The sequence below is a fragment of the Mchenga conophoros genome, linkage group LG6 (genome assembly GCF_057382185.1).
Source record: "Mchenga conophoros isolate Kocher_MC1m ecotype Shallow Benthic linkage group LG6, M_conophoros_male_GT1.1, whole genome shotgun sequence".
In the NCBI taxonomy this organism is placed as follows: domain Eukaryota; kingdom Metazoa; phylum Chordata; class Actinopteri; order Cichliformes; family Cichlidae; genus Mchenga; species Mchenga conophoros.
Genome location: NC_140531.1, coordinates 22,670,784 through 22,683,810, shown reverse-complemented (window position 1 = coordinate 22,683,810; position 13,027 = coordinate 22,670,784). Strand labels below are relative to the sequence as shown.

The window sequence follows — 13,027 nt, the reverse complement described above, 5'->3', positions numbered from 1 at the left end:
TGTGTCTACTGCCTCAGGTACATGGAGTTTTTCCCCGTGCCCTCCAATGTTAGCACAGACTTCCTATTTGAGAAAAGCGCCAACTATTTCCCCTCAGAGGAGACCCCACGGCGAGCTGCTGCCCTGCTACCCAAGGCCAAGATCATCACCCTGCTCATCAACCCTTCTGACAGGGCCTACAGCTGGTATCAGGTAAGTACTGTGCACAAACACACACAGAATACATTAGATGCTTTTGCCTGCTCACTTATTTTTAAAAAAAACTTGCTACAGTTGCCTGCTTCATCTGCTGCATCTCTGTATTGATTTAAAATTGAGTTCTTTATCCAAGACTGTGCTTGGAGTCGCTTGCATGCACAGAGTTAATGAGCCTAATTATCGATATATTTATCTATGAATATCATTACAGGAAATGTCACAAGATCCCGATATCTTTTCCTTAAGCCTGCTTAATTAATGAGATATGAATGTCAACTATGTGCCAGCGTAAATGTTATATCACTGACCACAATGAAAACACGCTCTCACACAAAAGGTGTGAACGTATTAATCGTCCAGAGTATTCTGTGAAGCTCATTTGGGAGTTGTGATCCTTCTCCAGCATCAGAGGGCTCACGAGGACCATACAGCCCTGCGCTTCACCTTCTATGATGTCATCAGTGCGAAAAAGGGTGCGCCAGCCGAGCTGCGCTCCCTGCAGAACCGCTGTCTCATCCCTGGTCTGTACTCTACACACCTAGAGAGGTGGCTCACGTACTACCCTGCTAACCAGGTATGCAAAGACACAGACACAGGGCTATGCACTTGAAAAAAGTAAATAAGAAGTGAGATTAGCTTCTTAACAGCTCTCTGTGAATTGTGATTGTCGTAAAAAGACATGGCTGAAACAATGGTAGTCGTGTCTTCATTTTAGTGATTAGATTTTGCTTTGACAAAATGAGAAATTATTGATTCAGCTTATGAAAAAAATTTAAGTAAATTGGTCTTAACCCCTAAATGCCTAGTGTGTCATATTTGATGCATGAGTAGTAAACAAATAAAAGTTCAAAACTAAATAAATTGCATAAGACATTTGCAAAAAAAAGAAAGAAAAAAACTGCTGGATGTAGTGAATATGATGCAATTTAAAATTCATATATGCTAATTAACATATGATCATTTTTTATTTGTCAGAATTAAATAATAAATAAACATTAAAAAAATAAAAATTGAATTTTGTGGCAACTATTCTATGGTTCAAGCTTTAAAGTGTTAAAAGTCAGAGTTCAGATCTGAGCACATGATTGCATCTGTGTGTAGTTGATGATCATAGATGGCCATCAGCTGAGAACTGACCCTGCAGCAGTGATGGATGAAGTTCAGAAGTTCCTTGGTGTCACTCCCCATTTCAACTACTCCCAGGCCCTTACGTAAGTCTCTCCCACAGTATCTCGCTGACTCTCTGTTTTTTCTTAGTGTCAGTCATGACTGTCTTCCATCTCTGGCATGCTGGAGTAACCGAGTGTGCACCGAGGTGGAAATATTTAAACAAATTAAACCCATAACAAGACCCTACTCCAAATTTGTGTGAAGCCTGACATCTACTGGTGAACGGTGGGGACAGCCTGCCAAGTGGTGTCATTCTCTGAAAAAAACACAACAGTGACATCATATGCCTGTTGCTTAAGAGTCATTAAAGGTCAACCTTGGAGTTTGTGTGCTTATTAGAGAGACTCCAATCCAGACCACTGGACAGTTTTGGAAAATGTGAAGCAGGGAATCGATTTTGGACTATTTTCACGAGTTTTCCTGTTGATAAAGACCTCCACCATGGCTATGCATATATATCAACAGAATTAAATAACAGATAAACAATTAAATGATACTCAACATGAATGTTTTTCACTATCTAGTATTGAAATTTCAATTTTTTACACTGTACCCACAGGAAAAAAAACGGAATTTTCGCTGAATTAACAAAAACTTGCCATTTTATAATTACAGGACAATCAAGTCAGTGAGCTACAAGAATTCATTTCTGTAATTTTAACACAGTTCATACAATTTAGCCCCAAGCTGATAAACTGATAAATGTATTTGGTTTGCTACATCAGCATTTCTTTATGGTGTAGAAAAGAAATAGAGGTGGGTTTTTACACTGAGATATTTTTATAAATTATATTTCTTTTCATGGACAGAAAGGGGACTTTGGTTCAGCCCGCATAAGATCAAAGTGGGATACATTGGCTCACGTTACAAAATGAATTTGACATCCCTGGTGTATGAGGATATGTGTAGATGGACACAAGATATAAATGAGAATGTAAACCTTAAAGAGTAAAATGGCAGTAGAATGATAGAAGAAGTTTATGTGCATAAGAGAGAGGTGAATACTTTTTTAGTGCAATGGCAAATTAACAAATAACAAAATATTTTTAATGCTTTAAATTTGTTGAGGAAGTCTGAAATATTCTGATTTGCAAATACTATTAGATGTTTACCTTTGGGCCACACTTAGTGATATCACACCCCATCATTGGGTATATTAATGTCTAATTGCATTACTTGCATTTTGGAAGTAATGCAATTAGACATTAGACATGAAAGTATTGTGTATGTATATTTCTGAACAAGTATGTAAGAATTACATAATCACTGTGTACCACATTTCTAGATGTATTTGTGCAAGAAAGAAGGGAATAATTAATGCATATTTTTGGCTATTCAGCTGGTGAAGCTTCCACCTTCTTTAAACACAGGACAGTAGCTGTCCTCACATACTGTATCTGCTGCTTGAGTATTTTGTGTTTCAGCTGCCTGAATAAAAAAAAAGGGTAAGTCTGCTGCACAGTGTCAATCCAAAAGAACTAAAATAGCAACGACAACAGTGCCAGTTACCAAGATAAATAATGAACACATCCATTGCAGTCTTTCACAGCAGATAAAAAAGGCATGTGCACCAAGCAAGTCAGAAAGATGGTTTCAATTGTGTAGCCAATGCATGCTGTTTGCAACCTCAAATACAGCATGTTACACGTATGTGCTCAAATTTCTTTTCACGTGTAGTCACTAAAATGACCCCAGGTTCATTTTTAATCACGCAGATCGATATAATACACTGCATATCAAATGTTTTCAGAGACGAGTACATCTAATATGTTGGTTGAGCTGCCTAAAATATGTCAATCGAACTGGGATAACAACACAGGCTGGCTGGATGCAATCTGGCCCACTAGATGGTTTTTAAAAGTGTGAAAATCGCAGAGAAAAAAAGCATCATTTCTTTTGGACTTCTTACTGTTTTGTTTGTTTGTTTGTTTGCAGCTGGAATGATTGTGCAGAAAAACATTAAGAAATGATCAAGAGAGCAGTTGTGAGAGCTGACTTATTATTGTGGCAAAGATGTTGCAGATGGTTTGCCATAGCCAAAGAGGGTCCTTGTTGTGTTGCTTTGTAATGATAATAGAGTGGCACTTTTCAAGACATGTTGGCTGTTCAGTAACATCCATCCATCCACACTTCCATACAGCTTCTTTCACTTAACCAGTTGAGGATTACAGAGGGGCTGGGGCCTATCCCAGCTCTCACAGGCCTAGAGGCAGGGTGCATCCTGGACAGTCCACTATCATATAGTGCCTGTTTTTCAAAATAGATTATTCATTAAATAATTGATTTTTGTTAAATTATTATATAGTAGTACAACTGCTCCAGCCCACTTGAGCTCAAATTTAGCTGTATGTGGCGCGTGGACAAAAATGAGTCTTAATGTACATAACTTAAGAGAATTAGCTTCCGCCTGTGGATGCTCCTGTTTCAACTCATTCTCCATTAGAGATGTTGCATTTGACCTTTATGTTTTGGAGGAGCGTTAAACTGTTTATTTCTCAAGCACCACTCATCAGAATGCAATCTGCTTGCAAGCCCTCGAGTCTACAGACAGGGACATCTAGAATTTGTAGCTCAGATTGGGACAGAGTGCATCTGTCTTGGATCACACACCCACATGCATACAAATAATTTGTAAAGAGATGCATTTTGACAGAATAATAAGGAAGCTGCGTGTGCGCTTGCGAGGTTGTGTTTTGGCCGAAGACCGACTTACACAAAAGCCTAATCTTTCTTTTCTCCTTCTCATTCTTTTGACATGGCAGCAGTCTGACAGATCCTCAACGCTGGAGCCTATTTATTTAATCCCCCTTTCATTTCTTCCTCCTGTCCTGTCAGAGGAAAACTGAAGAAGAACCACTTAACTCTTTTTTTTTATACTTCTATACCCGCTGATGCATGCAAATAAAGAAAATATTTGCATCTTTCAATCATATCCACATTAGCCCTGATCCTCAGTCTGTCAAAAGCAGTTAACAATAATATGCATCTTGTTTTAAATTTATCTCCTTTTCACCTCTTTTATCTCTTTATTTGTGCTACTGTAATCGACAAAAATCTTCCATGAAACTAAAACGATCTAGTATTGTTTTAAAAATATATAGTTCTGACTGGTCAGGTTATGGACACAGGAATCCTTTGGCAGCTGATCCCATGTGTCCTGTGCATTGTGGGGCAGGTCTATATGAAGTGTGGAGGCTAGGACAACACATTGGGTTTTATTGTGTTACATGATCTTCTGCTGGACAGTTTTGCGGGGGTTATCATGTTGGATTGGCTGGTTTTAATGTTATTTGAATCTCAAGATATAAGTTCCTTATCGGTAAATGGCCACATTCACAAAATTGGATGTTTTACTAATGTTTTTATTATTATTTGAAGAGCTATAAGATTAGACATCAGGTAGATTAATATGAAATCTACCTACTTCTGAGATAGGTTGCCATCAGTGGTGTACATGCCCAGATATTGACACGTGCCAAACTATCGAAAATATCAGAATCTTTGAGCCATACAGTCAAGGGTTCTGATGGCGTTGTTATGCTATTATCAGCATAATTTGTATCTACATGCCCCTTACAGGAAAGAGTCACTGCAGATCAATATTCAAGTTTTTCTGTGTATTTGATGAGTCATTTTTTTCCTATTCTGGTGGAAATTGGTTTCTTTCATAGTGATTATACTCCTGTCCAGAGCACGAGGGGTCCCTGAATGGTTTGATGGATCGTACGTTATGGCATGATGTCAACCCAGTTGAAGATCTTTGCCTGACGCCTCAGAGAGCACGCTCCACCACCACCATCAAAATCTATTGGGGAATGAGTTTTGCAAAAGTAGTCCAATCCCTCCAGCAGAGTACAGTAATTCACAAAGGCACTTTGCTGTGAAGGTCACCCACTATCTTCTTGTATTAAAAAATAGGGAGGGGGTGCAATGCTCTTTTTTTTCTCAGTGTTCTAATTTCAACAAAACTCACAAGGAAAATGTAACACAGGGTGGAGAAATGATACTGAGGTCACAAAGTGGCCAAAAGCAGCACATTCATTTACCTGTGACACTACCTCTTCTATCAGATTGCAATTAGCCACTCTGTGCCTGATCATTTACCTCTTATTCATGGCAGTCAGGAACGTCTTGCAGTTGTCCTTGCAGTTGTTTCTGTCACAATGAGCAAGTATTAGCTGTTTGCTGCTGAATATAAGACACATGACATCTTAAATGCAATGCCATAAATATGGATTGGTTAAAGTGGATTAAACAAACATACCATTTAATGGTTCTAACTTGCGTGCTCCAGGGCCTTTTCTTTTTTTACGTAGAAAACAGAAACCGTTCCAGTGAATAAACAGGCTATAGCCTATGCATATTCCCGTATTTCTTTTTCCACCGCAGAAGAGGATTACTGTATTAACCAATCAATAAACTGTACTTCTTCCTACTGCGTGACTCCGTTAAGACGACGAGAGAGCAGGAAAGGTGAAGAGAGAGTGGGCATAACATAGATGATGATGACAGAAAAGATGTTTAGTTTGTGCGAATAAGATGTGTCCTCTTTTTCAGCTGTAGCTTCTAAAAAATGGAGCACTTCTAAATAGGATGGCCTTGACAGCAGCACTGAGGTTTATTTTTGTTAAGTATTTAATTTTTTTTTTCCTATTGTCACAGCTTTGACCCTCAGAAGGGCTTTTGGTGCCAGCTCCTGGATGGAGGAAAGACTAAATGTTTGGGGAAAAGCAAAGGAAGGAAGTACCCCTCTATGGAGCCAGAGGTAAGATGGTTTTTACTTTAATTAGAACATATTATGCTCATGAAAGTACTTACATACTCCCTGAATGAAATGTTTGAAAAAGATGTACAAAAAAGAAAAAAATTGCTGCCAGACTGATTGACAGTGACAGCCCACAATCCCCTCTATCATTGTGGCAAAATTCCCCACAGGACTCAGCATTGGATGGAAACTGTCACCCAATCAGATCTAGCCAGAAACTTACAACCTAATCATGAGGACTCGATAGTGACACAACCTCTGTGTGTGTGTGAGAGAGAGAGAGAGAGAGTGGGATGAAGGTGGAAGGAGAAAATCCAATCCATAAATCTTTGTCCTGGCTACTGATTCCACAGAGGAGACCAGACCTGCAGACAATGAATCACACATTTGCTCTCACGTGAAGACAAACACATAGATGCAATTTGTCTTCCCACATGTACTCACACATGGCTAATGGCTGCGCCTCACTGTCGCCTATAATTAAACTGTTTCCGAGTTTCCACCAGGGGGACGGAGGTAGAGGGCAAAGCAGGGATGGGGAGGGAGGAGGTGGAGGTAGCACTGGGGAGACAAGAGAAGTAGAGAGATGAGGAATTCACACAGGGGGCGAGAGAAATAATGGATCTCATGCATCCTTCATGTAATTTTCTTCCCTTTATAACTTCATTTTTTAGCTCTGTTGATACCACTTGGCACTTAGTGGCCCTAAAGTCCTACAGAGGAGAAATAAACTGATCTTGGTGTGTGGCTCATCATTAATCTCTCTCTCTATATATCTCTCCCCCTGTCTCGCTTTTATTGTTTGTCTCTTCCCAAAATGCCTCTACATATCCCTCCTTTTCAACCCCTTTTCCTCCTCTTGTGCTTCTTTTCCTCTTTTCACCCAATACCTTTTCTGCTTTCCTTCCTATTTCTTTATTTTCCTGTGTTGTCTTTCCAATCTACAACGTATCAAATCCTGATGGACCAACTGTTCCTATTTGTGTTGCTGCCTCTTTGTCTCCCTTACTCCCCCTTCTCTTGGTCTTCTCTATTTTCATTCTTTCATCGTCTCTCATCGTGCTACTCTCTTCAGGCACGGGCATATCTCTCCAGGTACTACAGAGAACACAACGTGGAGCTGTCAAAGCTGCTGCACCGGCTCGGACAGCCTCTTCCCTCTTGGCTGAGAGAGGAGTTGCAGAAGGTCAGCAGATTGCTCATCTCACCAGACTACACAATATATGTTAGTTAAAGAGTCTGAACGAATTAATAGTGTATTAAACTGAGCAGTGAAATATACAGCAGCAATTCAAGTTTTATAGTTTTTTTTATTGATTTAATTTTAATTTTACAGTTGAAAACACTGCACACTTAAAATGCCCAAGGCTAAAATGGGTTAACTTTATTGAGCTTCCATGTTTAGAAAACTATTCAAGACAATGGTTCACTGGACTCTGTGTTGGCAGAAATGTTAATGTTGGGGTTAATCAAACAAACTAAAACTAAATTGTTATAACATGGTTGTACATTTAGTCTGCCAGTCACAGTTTTGTTTGTCCTCTGCTCATCATTTACAACTTAATGATGATACGAAAACTTGAGTATAAACCTGAGTCAGAATAATATGTAAATATTGAATATAAATATCCACACCAGCCCAGTTTTAAACAGGGAATTTTTAGGCAAACACAAGTTCTGGAGGCCAGAATTAGCAAGGCAAAAACTCCGATCTGGTCACTGGATGGCAAGTAGGGCATAAATTTTGAGTTTTCAGATGTATTATCAAATGTTTTACACCCTTTTCTTCTGATAAAAACTTCCCTCGTGCCCATTTATACAACACCAAAGTAATTGAGTTTATAATTGCAGGGCAGTCTTGCCAATGAGCAGTTTTACACATTTCTTTCAATTTACCCCCAACATGTAAAATGAGTTTTACCTCATGGCTTTCGAGTATGTTTAGAGGTGATAGTGCTGAAAGCAATCAACAGTCTTCAATGATTTCAACAAGACAGAACTCAGCACAAACTTATATAACCAGTTGTAATATATTTTGGGGGAAAATGTTGTCACAACCCCCGTTTAACAAAAGACATACTTTTTTCATCTCAAAGGTGGGAAACACCTTGAGTACAGCAGTTATACCTAAGGTATACACAAATATGACAACAAGCTTAAATAAGATCAATAAAACGGAACACAACATGACCAAAAAAAATAATAACAAGATAAAAATTAACCTGGCATCAGTATAAATACAATAAAGTTGAATAATTGTGAATATTAAATATCGATCAAACAAAACTGGATTTAAAATGGCCTGCAGAATGTAGTTAAAACAACTATCAGATGCTCAGTATAATCCGGTCTCTAAGTGATGACATGAAACCTGCTTCCAGGCCTAAACTACTAAGGCTGTTGTGTTTTTAACATGGTTTAATGCTTTGCATCTTGTTCTATTTAATCTCAACAAGCCCCTAAAAACAGTCAGTGATCACTGTCGGCCTCTCTCGGTTTTTACTACATGCTATTCATTCATTTTTCCACGTTAACTTGTGGAAAAAAGTTAGTGTTCATCCTCCAGCTTCACTGTTTTTATGTTATGCTAACATAGCTATGTCGCTAGCGATCGTGTAGTACATCATTGTATACCAGCTAGCCCAACTTCAGTAACCCTACAAAGCGTCACTGCAGTTTAGTCTTCATTTATGTTCTCTGTGATAGCAGAGCTGTACGTTTTAATTTTTTCAGAAACCCCTCAGTCAGAACATGATATATCATGTTTAGGTGAAAACTAGCGAGCTAACTTCCTGCTAACTTCTACCGCTGTTAAATTTAATAAGTTCTCTTTTCATGGATGGCTGGGAAAAGTACAGACATTCTGTACTTATGTAGAAGTATAGATACTACTGTTAAAAATACTCTACTAAAAGTTGAAGTACTGATTCAAGTTCTTTACTCAAGTAAAAAAGTACTTGAGTACTCGCAGTGATAAAACAATAACTACCCCCAACAGCGTTAAAGCAAAAGTAATGAGTAATGAGTTGAAAGTACAGATATTTGTTTAAAATGTAGGGAGCAAGAGGAATAAGTTGACAAAAAAAACTTCTCAAGTTAAATACAGATACCAAAAAATTGCACTTAAGTACAGTAACAAAGTATTTGTACTTTGTTACTTTCCACCCTGGTAATGAACAATGCAGTGCAATAAAAATGCTGAGTGTGTGTCACAATTTGTGACGTTGCCCTGCTGAAAAAAACCCAAATCAATCCAATAGATATTCAAAGCATAGAAGATACACGAAGCTTCATAATGTTGTTGTTCTCTTTTTTTGGCACACTTGAATGTGCTGGATTTTCTCACGGTTTATGAGTCAAAGGCAGTCAGCCACATGACATAAGTTTTCTAGTCCACTGACAGCATTCACATCATGCTCCCGTTCTATTAACTCGGTTAGCATTTAGATCAATAAATCAACAAAGTGCAATTAAATTACTTTATCCCATTTCTTTCCCTCGTCTCTGCATTTCCCTCTGAATCCCCTCCCTCTCTCTTTGCTGCTTCCTGAAGGTTAGATAACCTTTGCATCCATGAGCCATGGTTAAAAGTCTTGGGGTCAGGGACCAGGAAAGCGACCAGGAGCACCTAACCTTCAGATGCACTGTCTGTGGCCTTTTAGTGCACCCTGAGGTGAAAGCGAGGACGGAGCGCCTTGGTTCACCGAAGAGCTGTGACCCTGCTGAAGGGACCAGAAGTAATGAAAGCGCAAAGAAACTTTGTGAGCTGATACAGAACTCTTGGATGGATGGGTAGATGGGTGGATGGATGGATCTGTCAGGTGAATAGACAGCTCTGAAAAAATGGGACTAAAGGAAAGAACCACATGACAACAGTGACGCAAACTGTGGGGGACAAAGAGAATTTGGAAAGTCTTTGATGCCCAAACCCTGTTCCGGTGAATTCTCGTGCACACCTGCAGTAAATTCAGTGATCAATAATTTTTATTTTATTATCACCTTAAATTATGTTGCCAGAACAGCGCTGGTCAGCTGTGCGTGGTTCTCATAGACGTGAGTTTGCACTATGTTCTGCTCTATGTATCTCCAATACAAAAACACATGCTTTGAGGTCTCTTTTTACCTTTTTTTTTTTTTTTTTTAAAGTTTTCTGTTTTAATGAAAGAAAGAAAGCAAGGAGGACACATGCATAGACTCAGGGTGAGAGAAAAACTGTTACTTTCCATGCTAGGTTCTCATTTTTTGTGATTTTTCTTTCTTTTTTTAAGTACAGCTAGTTTTTGGTAGATCTGGTAGCTTTGTTAACCCGTAGAGATGTCACTTGTGGCTTTAGTGGGAAAGTTTGGACTGTACATGAGTCACTGAAGCAAAAAGAATTGCCTGCTCATTATTTTACTGTGACAAGACATCCAGGGGAACATTGTGTCCATTAAGCAAAGAATGAGTGCTGATGATTTTAGCTCTGAGGAGATACAAGTTTGTGGGTGGAAGTCAGCCTAGTGGCTATGACAGTTAAAGTAGCTATGCTAACTGCAGGCAGTTTTTGTTTTGTCGGTGTCTCAGTTAAGTCTCAACTTGACTTTTTCTTCCCCTTTTTAAAAGCAGTGGCCTCTGTTCTTTAGCTTCAGTTTGAATGCAAAATCCCTAAATGTCAAACACAAAAACCAAAATTAAAGAAATGGATATGACTGACAGCTGATATTTTTTAACGAGTATTATATTATTGTATTACCTAAATGCGGGATCATACCTGAAGCCACATTTGTGAACTTACACTATGCTGTTTCTACTCTTCTAAGGTAAGTGAAAATGACATGATGAAAGTATGCAGTGCATCTGGTATTGTATCAGAGAACATTTAATCAATACAACAATACTTTGCATACTGGCTAACACTTTTTATTTTTTTATTGTTATGAGATCAATATTTTACTTTTGATGTTACTGATTTTATTTTATTATTTTGTTTTTTGCAAATATTAATATACAACATATACAGGCTATAACAGATGAATGAAAATTAAAGGAGAGACCTGAATCCTTAATCTTTAGTCCACTTGGAAGGAAGTTTTGAGTCAGTGACTTTTAGTTGTGACATAGTATCTTGGTGGAATATAAATATAAATGAAATAGCAAAGGGGGGGTTAGGGCTTGAATATCATCCAAGCCCATAACATCCAAGCCACGAAACCATAAATGTTGTTGAATGACATTTTGAGAGCTGTTTAAACCTTTGATTCTTACAATGTGTGTGTGTTTACACTCATTATCCACTGTATAAGGGACCAGTGTTTAGCTGCTCCTTTAAACAAACATCAGAGCCGCCAATAACATGGCAATATGGCATGCATTCTTGCACGGAAACAAGTCAAGACAACCTGCTGAAGTTTCACTCAAGCATCACAATTGGGGAGGGGGGATTTAAGTGACTTTGAACATGGTATGGTTGATGGTGCCAGATCAGGCTCGTCAAAGTATTTCAGAAACTGCTGATTAGCATGGATTTTCCCAGTAAACATTTCTAAGGTTTACAGAGAATATTTCAGAAAATATGAAGTAATAGTTGATGCTCGAGGTCATTACTGAGTAGCAGCTCAAATAACAACATTTTTACAAGTAAGGCACACAGAAGAGCATCAACATGTTGAACCTTGAAACGATGGCAGAAGACCACACCACTCTTGCTAGATAAAAACAGAAAAGTGAGGCTACAGTTCATATGGGTTCACTTGGATAACAGAAAATTGGAAAAAGGATCTAACGAGTCTTGGTATCTGCTGCAACATTCAACGTTAGAGTCAGAATTTGGAGCAGACAAGAAAGTATAAATTCATCCTACCTTCTATTGGTGGTGCAGCATGGTGATGTGGGGGTATGACCACAGTGTATACATCTACTGATTGCTGCTTCCAGCAGGATAACCAACAATGCCACAAAGCTCAGATGATCTTAAACTGGTTTGTTGAACATGCCAATGAGTTCACTGTACTCAAATGGTCTTGATAGTCACATTTGGGATGTGGTGGAACATTAGATACTTATCATGAATGTGCAGCCAACAAATCTGCAGCAACTCTGTGATGCATGACCATGTCAATATGGACCAAAACACTGAGGAATGTTTTTCAGCATCTTGACATGAAGAATTAAAGCATTTCCAAATTCAACACAAGACTAGTTTTATAACTTTGCAATGTCAAATAATGACCACAAGAGGGGGCTGTCAGACTTAGAGCTCTGAAAACTGCACCTCTTTCCCTGCTGATCAACAGGTGACAGCAAATTTAAAATAATGTTAACGTTTAATCCCAATCTTTTGGGATAAATTAAGTATATTTTACCATTTCTTGCAATGTGCCTTTAGGCACAGAAGTGAGCATGAACTTACAGGAGTGTAGTATTCTTTGTTTGTAGATCTTAAAAATTTGCCAAAACTTTGCCAATTTTTTTTTTATTTTAAAATACGAGTGTTCTTGTTGTATGTTGAAAGTAGGAATCTGTCGAGATACTAATTCGTGAGGGAGGCGTATACTTCTGGATACATGAGAAAGCAGGATTAGATACAAAAACCAAAACCCTACCACTACAGTTTGATAGTGTATACTGTCTCATGTGAAAGCAAAGTTGCATTTACTCATGCTGAAAAAGTATGATGAGATACTTGAGTAACCTCAAGTAACCTTTTAATACATTTGGAGAACATAAAGAAACACGAAATGCTGGTTTTGCATTCACAGCAACTTGTACACCTTTTCTCATAAATCAGGAGTACAGTTCCCGCAAACACTTTGCGACATACCAGTGGCATTGTTTTCCATTGGGTGTGCATACACATCATCTGACAAGGGGATGCTTGCTTTGACACTTTGCAGTAAAAACAAAACAACCCTGAAA

The 13,027-nt window shown here is 38.5% G+C and overlaps 1 protein-coding gene across 3 annotated transcripts in view; it reads left to right on the top strand.

The window, feature by feature from the left end:
- The window catches only part of ndst3 (N-deacetylase/N-sulfotransferase (heparan glucosaminyl) 3), a 48,398-nt gene extending 37,571 nt beyond the window's left edge, over nt 1–10,827 (top strand). For 2 of the 3 annotated variants that reach the window (XM_085276820.1, XM_085276821.1), the window contains 6 exons: nt 18–192; nt 602–772; nt 1,300–1,409; nt 6,031–6,133; nt 7,209–7,319; nt 9,692–10,827. In XM_085276820.1, the coding sequence (XP_085132946.1) occupies nt 18–192; nt 602–772; nt 1,300–1,409; nt 6,031–6,133; nt 7,209–7,319; nt 9,692–9,721 (700 nt within the window). In that variant the 3' untranslated portion in view covers nt 9,722–10,827. Of the gene's footprint in view, nt 1–17; nt 193–601; nt 773–1,299; nt 1,410–6,030; nt 6,134–7,208; nt 7,320–9,686 lie in introns of all 3 variants that reach the window. The other variant, XM_085276822.1, reaches the window with a different exon arrangement.
- Nucleotides 10,828–13,027: the final 2,200 nt, after the last annotated feature.